Consider the following 21,501-nt stretch of genomic DNA (forward strand, 5'->3'; position numbering starts at 1 on the left):
CCAAGCCATCCTCATATCAGTCTTTTGCCCCCGTCCTACCAGTTAAACTAGTTAAACCCGTTAGTTAAACCGGGGGACCTTTTTGGTGCCTGGTAGACTTGGCAATCACAAACGGGTCGGGCCTGGCCTAATTTTTGACTCTTGTCTCTCTCTCTTTTACTTTCTCTCCACAGTTCGCCCTTTTTCTTGTTTTCCTGAAACGGCTCTTGGGCGGTTTCGGGTTTCCGATTTCTGTTCCTCTCCTCCCTAACCCCTAACCGCCGTACATCGGCGCAAGATGGAGGTGCTTTGAACTCCCCCCCCCAACGACGCCTCCCTTCGTTTCTTTTATATATATATAAAGTAATTTATATGTATATAATCTTTTCCTACGGATATACCATTCGTTACATCTAGACCCAGGTTGTCTTGGTGTTCTGCTGCCCAAGAAGCCCTAGCCCTATTATATTCGTATTCCTCATATTCGTATTACGTCTATGGGCTCTTTTTCACGCCCGCAAATCCCCACTTCTTATATTTATATTTATATTTATATTTATATTTATTTTGAATCTACTCCTCTGAATATACGAGAAAGGGCAGCTAGGTAACCCCTGGTCACCCGTTTCCCCCCTGCTGCGCGGTAGCCATGGCTCCTCCCCCGAAAAAACGCGATGATAACTGGATTGATGTACGTCGTTGCACGGGCGCTTTTTCGTTACAATATATATTTATATATATTATTCCCCCATATATAAACCCTCCCACCCCCTTGCTATGAAACTAACACAACCCCCGGCAGGGCCTACGCGGAATCGCCTCCTTTATCGTCGTAACCGGCCACCTCCTCACCGCATTCGCACCAATCCTGCACTCCCCCTCCTCCTCGAAGGAAGGCTGGCCTTTACTCTTCCAGCTCCCCATCCTCCGCCTCTGCGTCGGCGGCCGCGCCGCAGTCTGCATCTTCTTCATCGTCACCGGTTTTGTCAACTCACTCAACCCGGTCAAGAATGTGCAGGCCGGCAACACCGAGCTGGCCCTCACGAACCTGGCCAAGGCCACCTTCACCCGCTCTGGCAGGCTATTTTTCCCGACCAATATCGGGGCGACGGTGGCCTGGGCCGTGTGTCAGCTGGGCGGGTTTAATATTGCGCGCAGGGCTGATGCGGGCTGGGTGCGTATGGTGAGCAAGGTGCCTGGGCCGACGTTTTGGGCGGCGGTTAAGGCCCTGTTGAGGAATTGGACATTATTTTGGAACGATGGCTCCGGCACGTATGACCCGGTGCATTGGACGATTGTTTTCTTCCTGAGTGGGTCGATGCGGATTTATTTGACGCTGCTGGCAACGTCGTCTATTAGTTCGCGGTGGAGAGTTGCTATTGTTGTTGGGTTGTATATCTTCTCATGGTGCACGAGTGACTGTAAGTTCAGGTATCTATATATATATACATGCATGTGACATATATAAAGCTAACACCCCCAGACATCGTCGGCATAAACATAAACTCCGGCCTCCTCCTCGCCCACCTGCAAGTCACCTACGGCTCCCGCGCAACATCCACCCTCCCAAAAGCCCTCCCAGCCCTCCTCATCCTCACCGGCCTCCTCATCACCTCCTTCCCCCAGGACAACCACGACTGGACCAGCTGGTCCCTCGCCATGCGCCGCATCATGCTCAGCATCACCCCAGCCTCCGCCGACCGCTTCATCGGCCGCTACTGGGTCAACCTCGGCTGCACGGTGCTGATGACGGGCGTCTTCTTCTCGCGCAACGCGCGCCGCATCCTGACGCTGCCGCTGTTCAATTTCCTGGGCCGCTGCTCGTTCCCCGTCTACCTGCTGCACAACACGCTGCTGCGATCGCTGCTGGTGTGGATGGTGTACGGGGCGGAGGCGTGGGATAAGGAGGCGTGGGGCCGGGTGAAGGAGGATGGGACGCCGGCGGAGTTGCGGCGGGGCGGGTGGGGCACGTTCGCGGTGGCGGTGCCGGTTTTTTATGTGGTGTTGTATGCTACGGCGTATTTTTGGATGGAGAGGGTTGATCCGCTGTGTGCGCGGGTTGTGTTTTGGATGCGGGAGAGGATGTTTGCGGGGGAGGTGGAGTTGGGGAGGGCGGGTGGTGGTGGTCTTCATAATGGTAATGGTATTGGTAACGGCGGTGCGAATGGTGTTCTGAATAGCAGTGCCAAGGGGACCTTGACGAGGGAGAGGGAGAAGGAGAAAGAGCAGGAGTTGTTGGTGGCGGGGTTGGTTTCTAATGCTGGTGCGAGCGGGAGCGGCTCTTCATGAGGGAGTGTTTTAAGGGGTAAGGGGGGGAGGGGGGGGGGTCCATTTATCTATTTATCAGATCGATCCGTGCCATACGAACATATATCTATATATATATATATATATACCTGCGACGGCACATACCCGGCGTTATGTTGCATTTTTATTATTATTATTTTTTTTTGTCCGGGTTTAACTAATAATGTGCTTCCCTCCTTTTTGTTTACTATTTAATTGTGACCTTTTTTCTGTGGAAGGTGTAAAGCTTGTGCGATTGAAAGGTTGCTAGCTTGTGGAAAGTTATACGGTGGAAGGATTAGTAAGCCAGATCACATGACCTGACATTTTCCTTTTTGGATTGGGGATTCTGCATATATTTTTTTCGTTTTCGGTTTTCGCTATATATACCACCAAGCATACTTACTACTCTACTACTCCTACTCCCACTATACTACAACTACGAAACAATAGCATAGACAGACATATTATCCCATCTATTCCACTACCGCCTCCCCGCCCCTCTTTTTGTTTTTTTTTTTTTTTTTCTTCTTATTGTCTAGTTATCCCTTCCCTATTATCCCTTTCCGATATAATCGTCTTTGCCACAGCGATAGCCCCCATATACCACTCCGCATTTACTTCATACCCGTGGGCTAGACCCACCCACCCCCCCACCGATGAGATTGAGTACGGAGTAGTCCGTACTGAAAGAAGAAGCACAAGAAAATAAAAATAAAAAAACAAAGAAAATAAATTCAAGAACAATGTTTCTTTCCAATTGGTTTTCACCTCCACCTACCTCCGCTTAACTATGATAAGTAGACCAGAGGAGAGAAGAGAGGAGAAGAGAGCAACTAGTTATATAAAACAAACAATAAAAATAAAATAAAAATAAAAAAATAGATAAATAGATAAATAAAAAAGCATGGTGTCAAATCTGTCTGTCTTTTTTAACCAAACCAACTCAAACTGAGAGAACCCATCCATCCCTCATATATTTTACCTTCCCACCTTTTTTTTTTTCTTCCCCTTTCTCCCTTTTCTCAACGAACCCCTACCTACCTCCTATTTTCTGTCTTCTCCAACCTACGAGGTCTCCCGCACGACACTGTCGACAGCCTCCGCGAAGTAATCGATATTATTGCCGTTCAGACCCGCCATGGAGATACGGCCGTTCTTAGTCTGCACGTCGGATATCAAGGTAAGCAAGGGGCCGTCCCATATATATCAAAATATAAAGGGGGGAAAAGGATAACCCACCATATAAATATGCCACTTCTCCCTCAACTGCGCAACCTGCGCTTCACTCAACCCCGTAAAACTAAACATGCCAATCTGGCTGGTAACATGATCCCAGCTCCCCGGCGTCCCCTTCTTCTCCAACCTCTCCCTCAACCCGCGTCTCATCTCTATAATCCGCCCGCTCATCGTCTTCAGGTCGCTCTCCCACTCCGCAAACAGCTGCGGGTCGTTTAGCACCAGCGACGCAATCCGCGCCCCGTACGCTGGCGGGTTCGAGATCTCCGAGCGCTGCAGGATAGCCAGCTGCGAGGCGATGTGCGCGCTGCTCTCGACAGCCTGTGGGCCGGGGCCGGCGATGAAGTGGAAGGCGCCCGCCCGCTCGCCGTAGAGGCCAAAGTTCTTCGCGAAGGATTGCGCGATGCATAGCTCGAAGCCCTGCGCGACGAAGTAGCGGATCGCCCAGGCGTCGCGGTGCAGGTCACCCGATGCGAAGCCCTGGTAGGCGCAGTCGAAGAAGGGGAAGTGGTTCGCTTCGCGGATGACAGCTGCGATCTGTTTCCATTGGTCCTGTGTTGGGTCGACGCCGGTGGGGTTGTGGGCGCAGGCGTGCAGGACGATGATGGAGCCGCGCGGGGCGGAGCGGAGGGCGTCGAGCATGCCGGTGATGTCGAGGCCCATTGTTGTGGGGGAGAAGTAGGGGTATTTTGCTGTGCGGAGGTGGACGTTTGAGAAGATCTGTTGGTGGTTGGCCCAGGTTGGGGTGGAGAAGTAGATTGTTGGCGGGGGTTTGGAGGGGTGGAATTTGGAGAGGAAGAGGCCGCCGAGATGGACGGCGCCGGTGCCGGAGATTGTTTGGAGGGTTATGGCCTGTGGATGGGTTTGGATTATTATCGGGTGGATTTAAGGGGTATGGAGAGAGGTGTATGTGGATGGATTGACAGTACTTACCCGCTTCTCCTTGATGGCGGGTGAATCTGCGCCGAGGATAAGTTTCTGGGCAGCGCTGGTGAACTCTGGCAGACCAGCGATGGGGAGGTATTCATGGTTTAGATTTGGATCGTTGCGCAGGATCTCATCGGCCTGTATGATATTTATTTTTAATACATCTGAAATTCATTTACGTAGTTTGATAGCACGCTTAGCGATACACACACCACCCCACTTCCCCCCCCCCCCCCCCCCCCAACAAAAAAGAAGCCACTACTAACTAACCTTTTTCACAACAGGCAAGATCCAGGGCTTCGCATTGTTATCTCTGTAGGCACCAATGCCCAGGTCGACCTTTTTATCGGAAGGGTCCTGTTTGTAGGCGCGCATCAGGCCGAAGAGGGGGTCTTCGGGGGCCTGAGGCACGGACGTAGCCGTGAAGATGGAGGGGGAGGGCGACGCCATGGCGATGTGGCGGGAGATGTTGGCGAGACGAGAATGGGCTGTGAAGTTTGGGGTTAAGGAGGAAGATGACGATGACCTGGCTGGAGCGGCAGAGTAGGAGGGAGAATTGGAAGAGGAGTTGGAAGAGAAATGAAGTTGAAAATGAAGTTGATGTTGATGTTGATGTTTATACGAGGAGGAGGAGGAGGATAGCGGCGGAAAGGAGAGCTGCTGCGGGGAGTCACGCGGGGCAGACATGGCGGGCGGTGGCTGTGGCCAATCAGCGTTCGCGCTGCTGGCTCCTGGGCACACAGAGGGCGAGGGCGAGGGAGAGAGAGAGAGAGAGATAGTGTGTGTGTGTGTATATACAGGGGCGAGCGACGTAGGCGAAGTAGGCGGGTCAACGGGTAGAGTAGTGAGTTGGTTATATCACAAGGCGGCGGTTGAAAGAAAATATCAGAGACAGAGATGAATCATGATGATGCTTTCCTCGGATTTAAGTTTGTTTACCAAGGAAAAATAGAAAAAGAAAAGGCCGATGAAGCCCCGTTCTTACGCAGTAGATACCCAAGCAGGACAAGGACGAACTGGTTATTTATATTATTTAATATTATATATTATTGTATCCCCGTACCAACAAGCCGAGGCAGTGGATGGGCGGCGTCACAAGAATTGAATAGCAATATATCCATCCGTAGCTAGTCTTTGTACGGAGTATTGAGATATATATATATATATATATATCAGATGATTTTGAGACTCTTCGGAGGACTCTGTAGACCATTTTCATGTGCCTGATTTATTTTATATTTTATATATTTTATATATTATTTTATTATTATAACTTATTAATTACAATATGTTCTGCCATCAGCCATTCACAGCGCTCGGCTAGCCCTACTTCCAAGCAGTGATTGAGTTCGAAATGCCCGCCCGATGCCGTCATTGGCACGTAATCCGCGGGCCATTTCTCTGTTCTCGATGTTTTACTATTTTATTCAACCAGAATATTATCAATATATTTCTTTATAATAATTCTCATCTATTGTAGAGGCAAAAATGGGCAAAACATACCCAGCCAACAAAAAGAAATCCTGGGATGAACCACCCGTTCTCCTGCCCTGAGATCCAGCGCGGACTTTTTCAAGTTCATGAATTACTAAAATTTATTTTTTTTCTATTTTTTCTGTTTTTTTTTCTGTTTTTTTTCTTCTTCTTTTTAGAATCTCAATCATGGAAGAGCACCAATCAACAATAGGGGAAGTGAAGAATTTGTAAAGATGTAATCCCCCGGAAAAGAAGGGAGCTTGGCCGAAAGTCGTTTTTCCTTTTTTCTTACCCAGGAGGATAGTGTTGGGAGATATATACAGTGAACAATGTAGATCAGCATATCAATAACTGAAGAAAGAATTAAATAAAGAAACAGATACTCAAATTGCTTTCAATTGTAAGATAAGCCTCTTGACAAATGCTCAAGTTATATATATATATATATAAGAATAGAAATATATATAATCTCATGAATATACACTTACTAATTGTGATAATAGCAGAATCTCTAGTAGTTAACATTAAAAGATCCAAAAAAAATAGGCTGAAAAGAACAAATAAGAAAAAAACCAAAAAAAAAAATTGAGAAAAGAAAAAAAAGAAAAAAAAAAGAAAAAAAAGAAAGAGAAAAGAAAAAAAGGGGGGCAGGGAAAGAAAAGGGAGAATAAAAGAAAAGAAAAACCCCATGGAATGTAGGTAAATATGATAGTACTAATAATAATTAATCATATAAAAAGTAAATGAATAAATAAATTCCCACGCTGGCTTCAAGAATGTTAGTTACGCTAATGTATTCAATATTCAATCCAAATAAGCAACTTAACCCCCCGGCCCCCCATCCATCCATTCTCATCACAATTCGTCCATTCGTGCATTCGTGACATATCCTCTCGGCGGATTATAACAGATATAAAGGCAATAACAACTGACATTTGGTCAAAAGGGGAGACAAAAAGGGGGGGGAAGGCAGGAGATAGGGAAGAAGGGGTCCCGCGTGACGATCGTTCATAAAAATGGTGGCTGGGGGGTTTGGGGTTTGGGGGGGAGAGTTGGAGGTGCAGTCAAGGTAAGAGGTGGGATATTCTTGTTGGTTGGCGGTTTGTTCGTTGGTGATGCTTTTGTGTGTGGATGTGTGGGCGTATGTACATGGACTGCTTTTCTTATGTATAATACCATATCATCAGATATATCCGAGGGAAAAAAGGCAACTGTGGTAGAGGAAGGCATTAGGGAGCTGAAGATGAAGGACGAGGATGTTATGATTCACAGACACGATATAATATATCGGTCATCCACTGAGCTAGGTAGGTGCTGCACTCGTCGTTGGTTGTTGGATAGGCGTAGTGGGTGTGGAAGTAGTAGGGATGGAAATATCTGCAGCCGTGTCTGTATCACCGCTTGGATTGGCAGCGGGGCTCCGACTGGCACTGGCACTGGCACTGGCACTGGCACTGGCGCTGGCGCTGGCGCTGGCAGTGGCAGTGACGTCGGTATCAGTTTGCGTACTAGTACCGAGTTTAGCAATACCACCAGCACCAGCACCAGCACAGCACCAGCACCTCCAGCACACCACCGCCATCCATCGTCACCATCACTCTCCCCATGCCTCCTCGTCCGCACCCGGAACCCGCTCCCTCAGCCACGTCGATAACCGATTCCGCCTCGACGCCTCATCCATCTGCCCCTGGCCACTTCCTTCGGCTACTGCTGGTGACGACGACGCCTCGGTAATAGCCCCCGTCGCCGTCACGTTGTTGTTACCGTCGTTCGTGCGGTGTTGTTCACTACTGCCGCGCATGTGCCGGAGCGTATAGAGGCGGCGTTGGCGTTGGTGTTCCTGTTCCGCACTATCGTTTTCGGTACCTGTGTCTAATATCATGCCGCGAGTAGAGGCGGGGACGAAGTAAGTTGATACCCTGCGGTAGCGGCGGGCGTAGGAGGTGCGGAAGTGGTGGTGGGAATGGCCGGAGTGCCGGGCTAGCGTTGATGGGGGTGTCGGCGTAGTCGCTCGGGATGGTGTGGAGGTTGGAGTTGCGGCGACATCGGGTTCGGGTTCGGCTTCTTCAGGGTTGAGGTTTATGCGGCTGTCGTTGGTTGGGGGGTTAGCACAGGGGTATAATTCGATCTACATTATATTCTATGTTCGGAGAAGGATTTTGAGGGAGAGGAGAGAAGGCGGGGGAAGGGGGGATTTTGGGGGCTCACCAGAGAGGACAGGTCCCGGATACATTTATTAACCAAGGGTCAACGCATTCCGGGTGGAATTTGTGCTGGCACGGCAGAAGCCTCACGTCTTGACCCTTCACAAAGTCATCTGTGCAGATGGGGCAACCTAGCGTACCAGAATCTGCCAACTGATCCTGATTGACAGGATTCAGCTCTGGTGAAGCAGGGCCAATGACTCCCTCATCTTGCTCTTTTACCGTATTTGCAACCACATGGGATGTTGACGCCACCGTGGCCGATGTCGCTGTTCGTTCTTGTTGTGGTGCCACTGGTTGCAGTTGTTGCTGGTGTTGGTCTACTTGCCGAGTTTTAGGGGTTGTGACGCCGTCGGTGCGTGCGTCACTTCTCCGGTGATCATGTTCACCATCTGGATAGTTGGACGCTAGCTCAAGGTCCTGCTTCGCGGTCGGAGCTCTTTCGTCCTCGGGGTCGCCAAACTTGACAATGGGTAGTGTCTCAAGCATGGCTCGTGCAATTCCCTTGGCACGGCTCTGGCGAGGTCTACCAGCGGTGTTGCGCGGACCATATCGATCGGGGTTAAGATGGGCTCGAACAGCTCCGGTGATGATGACGGTAAGGAACAACGCGGTTATGATCCCCGTAATGCTATACAGGATTATCATGGCTACTGATAGATCTACTTAGATTCAGAAACGACACGATGTTTTCTTTTTGCGAATGATACTTACCGTTGTTTCGCTGACCTCCACTTCCAGGCCTCGATGAACCCATATCCATACTTGGAATTATAATTGATTCCCCGACGGCCCTCCCCCCGGAGAGCAAGGCCGTTGTTAACTCACTCGCAGCTAGGGAACTGGTGATGGTGAAAATATTCATGAATGGGGGCCAGTTAAGGGCCCCAGGAGAGTAGCTGCAATGTGAAGACTCGGTGCTGTAGAGGATGATCGCGTTGGGAGTGAAGGCCCCAGTGATGGCTAATCGTAGGGCGTCATCGACGTCGGATTCTCCAGAAGAGACGGACGCATCGCAGCTGACTAGAGCGATATCACTCCCATTAAGCCTGGTGGCGTTATTGGCATCTATGATCACTAATGTTCCAGTGATGTTGAAACGCTACATCACAGGGAAGAACAGGAAAATAACAGTTAGCCAGTGTAAAAAAATAAATAATAAAAAAAGTCCTATGCTGATAGATGGATGGATGTATGGACGGGTGGGTTACTGGGGAGGTGGGGGTGGGTGGGTGGCGGAGGAGAAACAGCCCCATAACTCTAATTCCCGCCCGCCGAACAGAGTTAGAACACAGAGCGATATCATAGTGAAAGTATTCCTACCGATTCAAGGAGACTCCGGAACAACCTCCTTAGGGCGGTGCTAAGTGGCAACAGCCCAATCGGGCCCAGCGTCAACTGCATGGTAAGTAGTTCATATTTGGTGATAGGGAGGAACGTGTCTACCGAGTCGTTGGTAGGGCGGGATACCTGCGCCTGCGCAGGCATGGAGAGGAGAGTGAATGCGCATATCCACAGCAGCGGCATCACCACCTCCGCGAGGGAGGACGGGAGTATATGCATAGTAGATGGAGTTTCCTTCTTTCCCTTCTTTTCTTTCTTTTCTTCTGTTTCTTCTCTTTCCTCTTATTAAGCACTGATTACCCGATGTGGAAAGTTGACACGGTAGATTATCTCTAGAGTCAGATACATCGTAATGATTAGCTGGATAGACAAGAGGAGAGAGAATGTTTATATATACTCCGTAGATACAGAGGTCGTCCCGGCTCATTTGTTTAGGAGTTGACAAGGATAGACTAACGTATTTGCTGTACATGGGATCACCCTAAAATGCGCTCAAGAAACCACCAAGTCCAGACTCATAGTTGTCGATCGACTACGGGATGGGATAAAAAGCAGTTGACTATCGCAGTTAATTTATACCACGGAGAATTGTTCCAAATGTTTTGGACAAAGCACCGGATATCGAGATCGAGATCGAGGACGGAGGGTCTAACGTCACTCAGCCCAATCAGTCACCTCCCCAGAGCGGCATGGCGAACGAGAGAGACAACCTGCGGAGGGCTTTGTGGAAGGAGAGAGGAGAGTGGAAAGTGGAAAGTGGAAAGTGGAAAGTGGAGAGTGGAGAGTGGAGAGGAAGAGGATGAGGGCGGCGGCGGAGGAGGAGGATGAGGAGGAGGAGGAGGAGAAATAGCAAAGAAGAAGAAGAATGGTCTCGGAGATGTGACGGGGGAGAAAAAGAAAGTTGTTGACACACGCTCTGACCGCGGACCCGTGGATGCTGGTGGGCGTGGGGTTGCGGCGGGCGGATCGGTCGGCGCAAGAACAACGGTAATGATCATAAATAAACAACTCAGCCCCTAGCAGCCCTATCCAGGGAATTGGAAATTGGATGGATGTAATAATAATATAATATGTGCTCACCCAGAGCTAGTTAGTTATTTCTTGAGTTTGAGAATCTATTATTCCATTTCATAATTGTTAACTCCGTTATATTTTGTTCTGCTTGACCATTGGCGGTAAGGTAACTACAGCTTCAGAATGTATCCATCTATCTATCTAGCTGGCTATCGAATCTGCATGAAATTGTGAGATGTGAAGCTTCTTCAGCTTACTCCCTCCTCCTCCACACCCGGAAGGGGAGAAAGTCCTGCCTTTTCGATGTGGAATCTTTGAAGTTAAAAGATTCCACACCAGCCTAACACTCCAAATCAAGAAGAAAGAGACAAAAAATAATAAAATAAATAAAATAAAAAAACTACAAAAAAAAAAAAAAAAAAAAAAAAAAACCCCTTTGCTTCTATGCATCTTGACTACGCCCCCCCCCCAAGTCAAGGCCCTTTTTTGTAACAAGTCCGTTCGATCCCATCTGGCCGTGTTAGGGCTGAGGGCTCAGCCACAGGGCGAAATCCGGGCTGGCGTCGTTCCAATTTAATAATAGTAAGGTTAAAATATTCTGATGCGGTGGCGACCGATGACGTGACGGTTAAATCGCCTCCTTTAAAACCTTGAGGAAAACGGTTTCTCAAACTCTGTTTCTCCTGACGTTAAAAATGAACGGTTGAATTGGCGTTTGTAAGCTAGAGTTAAAAGTAACTACGCAGTAATAACTGATTATTATTGCCAAAAAAGGAAAGTTTCTCCATCTTTCTACATGTAATGGTACCTGTACATGTACAATGTACATGTACTCCGTACATACATAATAAATAGGTCCGAGACTACAACACCGTCCATAACATACGGACCGTACTCAATATATTATTAATTTTAACTAACGTTGATTTCAAGAACGATCTTTGTCTTTGAATAAAACGAAGCTTTCAAGCATTAACATCATACATGTTTCCATTCTAACCACCGGGTTATAACTGCCACCTCAATAATATAACCCCAGACTTTCTGCTCTTTATTTTTCCCATTGAATAAACATCTCCTCATTATTGGAAATGTTTTAAACTCATGACGGTGATCAACTATCAGCTGTTGTTGCCTCCCCCCTTCGTTTTCTTCCGGGGATTTTTCCTATCTGGTAATATCCGATTGTTCATGCTACTGCAAAACAAGGCAGCAAGCAGCGGGGTTCCCTCCGGCCCCTCTGGAGCATCATCAACGGAGATAACTGTTCCCCTCCGAGCCGTGGCCGGATGATCGGCTACTACCGTGATGAGGTGCGGCCATTATGAATTTTTCTTTTTTTTTCTTTTTGGCTTCTCTATTACTGTGTGGTATTGAATATACATACTGTAAGAGGCATTGTCTATTTTACATCAATGTCGATTTCGCAGTCTTGTTTTGGTCAGTGCCATGCAACATCATCCCATCATTCATTCATGATGGTGGCTGAGGGAGTTGAGTGACCCAATACCCAACGGGGAAGATGAGTCGTACGGTAGTTACAGTACAGTAAACTCCCCAGCAGGTTTGTCTATGACAGCAAGCAGCCCATGGTCTTGTCTGCCTGTGAGTTGTGGCATGCAGTTGACTTTTTTATCACGCCATCAGCGCCTCTTCAACTGGATCAAAGATTAAGATTTGTACGTACATGTACATCCCGAACGCCTCTGGCTTGCTGTTCCTTGTGCTCTGTTGTCTTCTTTTTAACATAGCTTGCCTGATGGAGTTGAGTTATGTTGAGGTTGGACATGCATCCAGAATCTAGACATAGACAGACTGTCTCTGCCTTTGACTCACAAAGATGCGAATGTTCGGCCGTGTCTTGCACCGGCGGCACCAGCCATCCCACCCTAGGGCTATTATTTACTTGCGTGCATAAATAGGGTAAAGATGAATATGGCCTTTTGCCGGGTAATTCGCAGTTTAGGCTTTGCTAAGTCAGTCACAGATGACATGCAGGCAGTGCAGTAAATATATATATATATATATAAAAATATAAAAAAAAAACTGATAGAGCCTTAACTGCTTAGTTGTATATTATCTAGATAATTCAGTATAACACTAAACTACTTTTGTCACCAATTCTCACCAGAGTCTCTGAAGATTTTCATGATTCTTCATAGATTCTTCAAATTTCTCAACTTTGACTTTCAATTATAAAATTCTTATATATTTTTGAGATTTGTGAATTATCTTAGATTGTAGCTAAATAGAAGAAAAATAGAAATATATAATTTTTTTTTTTAAAAAAAAAAAAAAAAAAAAAAAAAAAAAAAAAAAATTAATATTTAATCTAAATATATTTTAATTATTTTTTTATAATTATTAAAACTATAAAAAAATAATTATAAAAATGTTAATTTTTCTAAATCTTAAGATAAAATCTGATTTATTTGGGTTAGCTTATTTCCTATTTTAGATTAGCTTAAAAGAATGAGTGACTAATCATTGGGCGGCGCTCCATTGTCGGGAAGCAAAAAGGATATCCCAAAAATGAAAAATGTATGAAGACTTGTGCATGTGTCCCATTGCCCGCGAGAAACATAACCGCTTCAGCTGGAATATATAAGTTAGTTGATTATATTGACCAGGGGGAATGAGTACCGGTCGAGAGAGTTTAGCTACGAGCATGGCACGTCTCTAGCAATGCCCGCGAGGAGACTCAAAGTACCAAGCAGCAACTCCATCTCCACCCCGTCACCATCACACTCTATTTATTCAGAGTGACAATTGTTTGCTTTAGCGGCGGTGAAAAGGTTCTCTCCCCCTTCCTTACTTTAAAATATCTGGTTAAAACTACTTTCATACAGATCAAATCAAAGTAGGGATGAGCGTCATTAAATCCAGGCCAGTTATAGCAAAAAATGTGGGTTGAAAATCGATCCAACTAAAATGGCTGGTTTCCCCCGGTTTAACTAGACGGCCATTAATGAGGTTTTTGTTCAAAATCCCATGAATTCATCTCATCGTCAACGGTCAGAAAAACCCCCCTCAATGACGTTTGTTTAACCGAGTATGAAGTTGGTAGCATCCTAACTGGAAGTGGACGAGAGAATTTTCCCCCCAAACGACTTACGAGTGCAGTCCCAAGAATAATCAGCTCACATCACCAATGCGTCCAAGTGTGTTCGGTTTTGAAGTTGACGCAGGGGGCAAATGTTATTATTTTGTCTGGACAGAAATTGCTAGCTATGTGGAAGCCTCAATCCCGATTCCCCTACTAGAAAAAAAAAAAAAAAAAAAAAAAAAAAAAAACAAAACCGAGGCGGAGATTAGTGGTTGTCACCCAACTTGCAAAAGACTAGATGGAGTTTTTTTTTCGCCTCCAGATAAGGCAGGGCAGGATTTTCCCTATAGTATGACATCAATTTCTTCTTTCTTCATTTTTGTGGAGATTGGTTGTGAAGGAAGAACATTGAATAGTTATCAAATAATGCCGTCAGACAGAGAAGGAGAGGGCAGGATTTCTTGTTTTCTATTCTACGGAGTACACTGATATCTAAGGCTAACGGGCGTTTCTTATTGCATCCCTTCCAATTGGGAAATTTACGTGGAGGAGGCAAGTAAGTAGTTATTATTTATTGACATCTATCCCTTGGAACTTGCAATTAATTAATTTGCCAAATAGAAATAGCGACAACACCAATTGCTCTGACGGATAGATTAACAACTCAGCAGTAACTACTCCGTACTCCGTAACTAGATCATATAAAAACAAAAGTAGAAAAATCGGAAGCTCATATAACTATCCTGTGTGAATAAACGAACACACCGCACACGTTTCAGCCTGAAACCACCGAGCGAGGTTTGTCCACAGCCAATAATGGCGCCAAATCACCGATGGATGGGATATTTCTTCGTTTCGCTCGGGGTCATTCTGTGGGGGCGTTGTGCTTGTGTGGTTGGTCGGAGTAACGTAAACTTGGGCGGCCAGACTGCTTGCTTGCTTCGCATCGAGGGTCGAGCCTTGGTTGGGCGGAGGAGAAGGGGGCTTGTGGCAACTTTCAGTTGAGATTTCTTCTTGTCACTTGACTTTTACTTGACTTGCTTGACACTGGTTTGTTTGTCAGAGCTTCATTCGGAATTTGGGAACGGGGGACAGTTTCTTGGTTTCCCCTCCTTTTTTTTTTTTTTTTTTATGGGCAAGATGCTCCGTTATTGCGGGGCTGGAATGGATCTCCTGTTCCCTCTTTTTAATTTTACCCACCGTCAAAAACGCCACCCGCTGGGTCGTGCTAAAGTCTGGAGAGAGATCGACTTTTAACTTATCCTTGTTCGAGTCATGAATAAACCTGGGACCGAGGTAAATAAACTAAGGCTAGCAAGATGGAAGGAAGTTCAGTTCTATGTGTGCCTTTTTCACACAGGTCGTCAGTGAGAAAGAACGTCATGATGTTGCATGGTCACAGAGTCACAGATAGAGGGGGAGAGAGCGCCTACCAAGTGGCGCTTATCCTGCGCTAGTATTAGGTATTAGGCGTGTGTTTCGTGTGTTTCGTGTGTTTCGTTTAACCAACTCGGGGCCGAGGCATGGCGGCCAAACGCCGGAAACCTTAACCATGGAGCCTGGAACGTTTGCCGTTATTTGCATAAGTATTATTATTGGACACTTATCACGGGTCGACCTCAGAAGGCTTGTTGTACGTATCGTATACATAGTTACATACTGAATTTTTGATTTTTATCAATGAATTTTTTTTTTTTTTTTTTTTTTTTTTTTTTTATTATCTTTTCCCATATTTTGTTCTCTGTCTTCTTCTGACGATTGTTCACGTTTCCTTTTCCTGCTTTCCCTCTTGAACCTACACACTCGTTAGTTATTACTGCTACAATTAATTATCATTATATAACCAGGTCCCTAAATCAGCTAACTAAACTGTTTTTTGCCACCAAAGAAGCCCCCGGGCCCTCCCGCTTCGTTATCACAGTCGCTTCCTGCCCTTCTTCTTCTCTTCTTTATCTGCCAATTGGGTATAGTACATGTCTGTACATCTACATGTACATTACATCTTACATCTGGCGCTCTTTCAATCCTATCCTATCAGAGATCTTCGCACAGCTCGCAGACGACGGCCTGGGGCCAAGAACCGCAGATCAGCGCCTTCCCCGCAAGTTACACGGCGCATCCTGCTAACGCACTTGCTAACGTAGTTACTTACTTGCTAACGCACTTGCATGCTTTAGCGTCTGTGCCGGCATTAGATTAGCCCTGCTTCCAACCGACGTAAGCTTCATCTATTCCCTACAATAATCGTCTTTGTTTCAAGAACCGATGAAGGATCGGCCTAGAATTCGGCAAAAACGCTTTTCCCGGGACAGGTTCCAACTACTGGGCAAGGGCAGCGGCAACCACCAAAACGATGCCACTGACAACATCCCATTGACCAGTGTCCCGAGTCGAGGCCAGAACGGTGCGCGACAGGAGGACTCCAATGCTTCTTCTTCTTCGTATTCCTCCTCCTATATCCCGCCGACAGACCTGCCTGCTGAGAACGACAACAATGACAACAACGAGAAGAGCGGATTATTCCATCATAGCCCAGGCGGACGCAGGATGCTGTCGTCGCATGGGAAGCAGCTCGAGGCCCCGGAAGATGGCACCATCAACCGCATGGGAGAGCTGTACAATGCGATTCTGAATTACTCAGTCATCACGCGGTATTTTATCTACGTTACGCCCTTGGCGTTGCTCATTGCCATCCCCATTGTTGTCGGAGCTACAGTTGCTCAAAATGCAGAAATCGCGGGTGTTCGCATTGTATGGTTCTTTACTTGGGTGGAGATTGTCTGGTTGAGTTTGTGGGTGTCAAAAGTTGTCGCTCATTACATCCCCTATGTGTTTCAATTCCTGTGCGGCATTGTCAGTTCTGGGACGAGGAAGTATGCACTCCTCTTGAAAGCCTTGGAGATACCATTCTCTCTCATTGGCTGGTCACTGACCTCGCTTGTAACTTTTATTCCGGTACGTCTTTCAACCTGTTCCGTCCTATCATTCTGTAGAATGAAAATGGGAGAAGGGGGAGGAAAATAATATATACAACTAACTGTAACAGTTGATGACGCGAAACCCTTCCAATAGAGCTTCCGGTAACACAGGTATCCATCATTGGCAACGTGTGGTCAATAATGTCTTGTTTGCCGCGTTTATCGCGACTTTGATTCTAGCTGTGGAGAAGATTCTGATTCAATTGATATCGATCGGCTACCACCGGAGACAGTTCGATTCCAGAATCAAGGAGTCCAAGCGGAACATTGCCCTCCTTTCTATGCTCTATGAGGCTTCACGAACCCTTTTCCCTGAATATTGTAATGAGTTTGAAGATGAAGACTATGTGATCAACGACTCCATTGTTGGTGGTGTTGGGAAATTTGGCCGTGGCCACAAGCGACGAGGATCCGCTTCGCCGCTCCGTTTGATTCATGGTGTAGGTCGAGTCGGGGACAGAATTACAGCTGCATTCGGCAACGTCGCCCAAGAAATTACTGGGAAACAGGTCTTCAATCCAACTTCTGCCCATTCGATCGTGACCTTAGCGCTCGAGAAACGCAAGTCGACTCAGGCACTTGCACGCCGTCTGTGGATGTCCTTCGTCCTCCAGGGACGAGAGAGCCTTTTATTGGATGATATTATCGAGGTTCTTGGTTCCGGACGTGAAGAAGATGCGAAGGAATGCTTCGCCATGCTAGATCTCGATGGCAATGGTGACGTCAGCCTGGAGGAAATGATACTTACTGTCACCGAGATTGGGAGGATAAAAAAATCGATCAACAACAGCTTGCATGATGTGGATCAGGCAATTCATGTGCTGGATAGCCTTCTGTGTGTTGTCGTCTTCATTATGGTTGTCTTGGTTTTCGGTATGTTGCATGCAGACCACGCAATCCTTGCACTAATTAAACACATGGGAGAACTAACAATTTGAAATAGTTGCTTTTCTCAACACCGGATTTGGAACCACTCTTGCGGCGGGGGCGACTACTCTTCTTTCTTTATCCTTCGTCTTTGCCACGACCGCCCAAGAGGTCCTCGGCAGCACGATTTTTCTTTTCGTAAAGCACGCGATGGACGTAGGAGACAGAGTCGATATCGGGGATCGTCAACTGATTGTAGAACACATCTCTCTCCTTTACACCGTTTTCAGGGGTGTTCGAGATCACAAAACCTTTCAAGCGCCAAACATAGTTCTGAACACACAATGGATTGAGAACGTCACTCGTTCAAAGGCCATGCGCGAGCAGATCACTCTCACGGTGGATTTTGGTACCTCGTTCGCAGATATCCAGCTGCTCAAGGCCGAGATGCAGAAATTCGTCCGTGATAAGGAAAACTGCCGCGATTTCCAGCCAGATGTTGACATCGAGGTCGTCGGCCTTGGCAATATAGATAAGCTCGAGCTCAAAATCGAAATCCGCCATAAATCCAACTGGTCCAATGAGACTGTCCGAGCTGCCCGTCGGTCGAAATTCATGTGTGCATTGGTCCTTGCCATTCGCAAGATTCCCATCTATGGACCTGGCGGTGGAGATGCAGTGCTGGGCGACGTTACTAGGCCGTCATATTCTGTCTCCATATCGCCCGAACAGGCCCAGGCAAGCAAAGACGAGTGGGCTAAGGGTAAAGAGGGGAAACGGATGGTTCCCACAGATGAGATGGACAACTATTTCGCAGGTACCAAGGAGCAGGATGGTTCCGAAGGCACCTCCACCGCAGTGGAAGGCAGGTCTCCCGGTGACGGCAAACCCGTTTACCGGGGCGCTTCAACCCGATCAGTTCCTGCAAAAGACAAGGAAGCTTCTGTCGTCCAGGCACTGCATTCACGTCCACCAGCGATGGACCAAGCACGCATCGACGGATGTGAGATCCCCCGCGACAGCAACACTACCCCCTCCAAGAAGCACAATGGAGCAGGCGCAAGCGACAACGGAAGCGGGACTTCCAAGCCACACCGTGACGGGCCCCCAGTCGCCCGAGGAACATCCACAGGACGACGGACGGGAGTCCCAGCTACGAGATTCGTATCGCCCAAGACACCCATCAATGAAGCCGACGTGCCAACCCACACCGTGCCCCCAACCTCAGCACCCCCATCATTACCAGCAGCGGCAGCAACAGCAGCCAACCCACCGCTAGCGCAACATCCACCGCCCCAACCACCACCAACAACAGCCCTACCATCAACCCCTACACCCGAATACTATGAACTCACCGAACGGGACCGCCACCCGTCCTCCTATTACTCCTCCTCTTCTCCCACCGCCGATAATCCATACCTACCACCCCCATCGCCGCACCCATGCGCATCTCAAATGCAATCGCAGCCACTACAGCCCCCTCCAGCAGTTGCGTATGGAGGTAGTGGCAGCCGTGCTGATAATCTACCTCCACCGATCGCTCCAGGCCCGGGAGGAGGACCGTTACAGCAGCAGCCACCGAGACAGCTTGTGCCACCGCCGGGCGGGAATGCGTTTGCACTGCCGCCGCGGAATGAATACCAGTACTGACACCGGCAGCAACAGCAGTATCAAAATAGGATGATGATAGATAAAAATAGTTAGGAGTTTTTATTTGATTTATTTTTGATTTATTTTTGATCTATTTATTTTTTTGTTATTTTGGGGGGAATTTACGAAGATGGCTTGTATATACAAAATATATTAGAGAAGAATTTGGTTTCTAGACCAGTGGCAATGTACGAACATACTATTTGAATGTGACTATGGGTGGGATCTATGGAGGGCAATTGGCGGGGCGGTTGCATGCGTTGTTTTTGGATATTTTGAATTTTTTATCTAACCCATCTACTCCGTACGCTCTTCCCTATATATATAGTTATTATGATTTTTTTATATGTATTAATTATTATCTTGCGTCTTAACGGTTTTATGCCCTCTCTCAAACGTTGCTATATTGAACTAGCCCCGTTGACAAGAAGAGGGATTCGCGATATAATATTAATTCAGATTGTAATAGTTATAGTACAATTACTCGAAAATGCACTCAACCCGTGCTAAAAACAGCTTCAGCCATTCAGTCACAGCATTGCCCAAATGTTTCCATCCAACCATTCGTTTGCAATATCCCGTATATTATTCTATCACATATACATATATGTACTGTATGTACATGTACATACAGAGAGATACTGGGATTACCTAAAAAAAAACCATCTATCGTACAGAAACTATCGCTTTTGATAATATATAGGGGGGGGGAAGTGTTAAAACAAACAAGAACAAGAGAGGAAAGACCAGAATTCCCCCGGAAGTCTATACATGCAGGGGGATACAGCAAATAAAATAATACATGGGAAAAACATAGTAATGCACACGGGTATCTGGGTGTATGGGATATTGCGACTTTCATTAGCCTTTCGTAATGTTATGACCCTGCCATGGGATGGGGAAGATGGCGAAAGGCGTCCTGGGTTGACACGGTGACTGAAGGCTTTTTTAGATGGAGGTTCGAGTAGTAGGTGGAAGCAACGTGGGTTGGTTGCTTTTATTGGGAGGATGGGGCAAAAGTTTTGTGCTAAGAATGGAAGGGGAGGGGAGAAATGTGCGCTGTAGCGGAACCTCGTTGACCGCGTTGGCGTACGCGGCGGTCGAAATGCTGGGACTCGTTCTACTGGGGGTTGGAAAGGAGAAGGAGTTGATCGGATACCTCAATGGAGGGGTATCCCCCCCCCCCCGGCTACATTCAACAGCCCAAGGCAGACAATGGTTATCCACCCGCCCAACGTCAATATATGTCCCCATCTCCCATCTCCATACACGCATATATCACGGGCAGATCACGACATATTATTTATATCTCACTTCGTCTCCTTCCACGGATACGAGACCGGGTCATCCTTCCTGAGCCAAATCTTCGTCCGCCGCTTCGTCGTCACATGTTCCACGAACGCCTCGCGGGTGTACTTGGCTTTAAACTTGCGGATCCAGCGCGGGTCCCAGAGCTCGCTGGCCACGCCTAGGTCCTTACAGCAGCGCATCATGGCGTTGGACTTGCAGCCCTCTGTCGCGGTGGGGATGCCGTCGGGGGAGAAATAGTCTTGTTCGCCGCGCGCGACGGAGACAAGGCTATTGGGAGGAAAAATATTTGTTAGTTTATGTATATTATAGAATGGTTTCTGGAGGAAGGGATATAGAGTAAAAATGAAGGGGTCTACGAACCGGCCATGCGCAACGAGCGCGTACTCCCTCGTCACAGTCTTGGCTGTGACGATACTCTCACCCCGCGGTGCAAGCCCCCAGCCGCCCGGCCCAAACGCTTTATTCAATATACGTCGATATTTAATCTCGGGGAGGTAGACAATACCATCTGGCTTTATCTCGACGTCTTCTGGGTTTACCTCTTGGAGGAGGACTGCGGCTGCTTCCTTTGAGAAGGGCTCGGCGCTGAGCCCGTGGAATGAGCGCGTCCAGTCGACATGGTCTTTGCTGTTGTTGTTGTTTTCGGTGGAGTTTGAGATGCCAAGGTCTTTGGGCTTATCGTCTAGGCCCGTCTTGCTGAGATTTTGGACGGTGGTTGTTGTTGGTGTCGGTTTTGAAGGGGTGGTGGTACTGGAGTTTGAGTTCGACGAAGAGCTGGGGGAGGGAGACGAGGAAACGGGTGGTTTTGCAGGAGTAGTGGTCGGGGCAGGAGAGACAGGTTTAGAGGCCGCAGATGTTTTAGATGCTGTGTATTGCGACTGGCGATATGTTGATGGGCTGGTTATGGAGCGGAGAGGAATGTAGGCGAGCTGAGCTCTGGACGAGACGGATAGTCCTGCTTTCCGCGGTGAGTGGAGAAATTCTGCAGTCCGACTGACTGTGCGGAGTGCACGAGATGCCATTATAAGGGATGAGCTGGCTGGATACGTAAATGCCAGTCAGTCAGGTTAGATAGTCAGTGGTTGTGGTGTTGAAGCTGTGAGGGTTGTGTCTCGTCGATTGCTGCGGATGTTTTTTTGGAGCTTGGAGGTGGAAGCCAGATCCCGTGACACAGAGATAA

The 21,501-nt window shown here is 47.5% G+C and overlaps 6 protein-coding genes across 8 annotated transcripts; 2 read left to right on the top strand and 4 right to left on the bottom strand.

Annotated features, from left to right (window-relative positions):
• The first annotated feature begins 70 nt into the window (after positions 1-70).
• BDBG_06957 (acyltransferase) lies at positions 71-2,302 on the top strand. Its single transcript, XM_031722855.1, has 3 exons — positions 71-670; positions 782-1,400; positions 1,463-2,302. Exons 1-3 carry the CDS (start codon positions 629-631, stop codon positions 2,266-2,268), a joined length of 1,467 nt encoding a protein of 488 aa, XP_031579872.1. The 5' UTR covers positions 71-628; the 3' UTR covers positions 2,269-2,302.
• A 1,031-nt stretch (positions 2,303-3,333) lies between these two features.
• BDBG_06958 (aspartate aminotransferase) lies at positions 3,334-5,118 on the bottom strand (the record flags this gene model as incomplete). The annotated part of the gene is made up of 4 exons (XM_002622401.2): positions 3,334-3,429; positions 3,508-4,356; positions 4,438-4,569; positions 4,702-5,118. 4 exons carry the CDS (start codon positions 5,116-5,118, stop codon positions 3,334-3,336), a joined length of 1,494 nt encoding a protein of 497 aa, XP_002622447.2.
• A 2,092-nt stretch (positions 5,119-7,210) lies between these two features.
• Positions 7,211-7,489, bottom strand: BDBG_17533 (uncharacterized protein; the record flags this gene model as incomplete). The annotated part of the gene is made up of 1 exon (XM_031725226.1): positions 7,211-7,489. The coding sequence occupies one exon, from the start codon at positions 7,487-7,489 to the stop codon at positions 7,211-7,213; it is 279 nt and encodes a 92-aa protein (XP_031579873.1).
• A 12-nt stretch (positions 7,490-7,501) lies between these two features.
• On the bottom strand, positions 7,502-10,852 carry BDBG_06959 (the record flags this gene model as incomplete). Of its 2 annotated transcripts, none has more annotated exons than XM_031722857.1 (5): positions 9,913-10,852; positions 9,435-9,787; positions 8,826-9,213; positions 8,116-8,764; positions 7,502-7,994 (listed from the first exon to the last, which is right to left on the bottom strand). In XM_031722857.1, exons 2-5 carry the CDS (start codon positions 9,672-9,674, stop codon positions 7,502-7,504), a joined length of 1,770 nt encoding a protein of 589 aa, XP_031579874.1. In that variant the 5' UTR covers positions 9,675-9,787; positions 9,913-10,852. The 2 variants fall into 2 exon arrangements, with proteins under 2 accessions (XP_031579874.1, XP_031579875.1); XM_031722856.1 differs by having other exon boundaries at positions 8,116-8,773; positions 9,913-10,302.
• A 4,377-nt stretch (positions 10,853-15,229) lies between these two features.
• On the top strand, positions 15,230-19,626 carry BDBG_06960. 2 transcript variants are annotated; one of them, XM_031722859.1, is made up of 4 exons: positions 15,230-15,732; positions 15,897-16,470; positions 16,562-17,366; positions 17,437-19,626. In XM_031722859.1, exons 2-4 carry the CDS (start codon positions 16,063-16,065, stop codon positions 19,008-19,010), a joined length of 2,787 nt encoding a protein of 928 aa, XP_031579877.1. In that variant the 5' UTR covers positions 15,230-15,732; positions 15,897-16,062; the 3' UTR covers positions 19,011-19,626. The 2 variants fall into 2 exon arrangements, with proteins under 2 accessions (XP_031579877.1, XP_031579876.1); XM_031722858.1 differs by having other exon boundaries at positions 15,230-16,470.
• On the bottom strand, positions 19,303-21,446 carry BDBG_06961 (mitochondrial genome maintenance protein MGM101). The gene is made up of 2 exons (XM_002622404.2): positions 20,682-21,446; positions 19,303-20,588 (listed from the first exon to the last, which is right to left on the bottom strand). The coding sequence occupies exons 1-2, from the start codon at positions 21,341-21,343 to the stop codon at positions 20,321-20,323; spliced, it is 930 nt and encodes a 309-aa protein (XP_002622450.1). The 5' UTR covers positions 21,344-21,446; the 3' UTR covers positions 19,303-20,320.
• Between the last annotated feature and the right edge of the window lie 55 nt (positions 21,447-21,501).

Source organism: Blastomyces gilchristii, assembly GCF_000003855.2.
Source record: "Blastomyces gilchristii SLH14081 genomic scaffold supercont1.17, whole genome shotgun sequence".
Lineage (NCBI taxonomy): Eukaryota > Fungi > Ascomycota > Eurotiomycetes > Onygenales > Ajellomycetaceae > Blastomyces > Blastomyces gilchristii.

Bases quoted from the DNA above. Each gene is read 5' to 3' on its own strand.
- BDBG_06957 (XM_031722855.1), top strand. From the start codon at position 629: ATGGCTCCTCCCCCGAAAAAACGCGATGATAACTGGATTGAT. The intron at 671-781 runs GTACGTCGTTGC...AACCCCCGGCAG, and splicing joins GCGATGATAACTGGATTGAT to GGCCTACGCGGAATCGCCTC. The intron at 1,401-1,462 runs GTAAGTTCAGGT...TAACACCCCCAG, and splicing joins CTCATGGTGCACGAGTGACT to ACATCGTCGGCATAAACATA.
- BDBG_06960 (XM_031722858.1), top strand. From the start codon at position 15,781: ATGAAGGATCGGCCTAGAATTCGGCAAAAACGCTTTTCCCGGGACAGG. The intron at 16,471-16,561 runs GTACGTCTTTCA...TAACTGTAACAG, and splicing joins CGCTTGTAACTTTTATTCCG to TTGATGACGCGAAACCCTTC. The intron at 17,367-17,436 runs GTATGTTGCATG...AATTTGAAATAG, and splicing joins TATGGTTGTCTTGGTTTTCG to TTGCTTTTCTCAACACCGGA.
- BDBG_06961 (XM_002622404.2), bottom strand. From the start codon at position 21,343: ATGGCATCTCGTGCACTCCGCACAGTCAGTCGGACTGCAGAATTTCTC. The intron at 20,589-20,681 runs GTTCGTAGACCC...TCCTCCCAATAG, and splicing joins GCGCTCGTTGCGCATGGCCG to CCTTGTCTCCGTCGCGCGCG.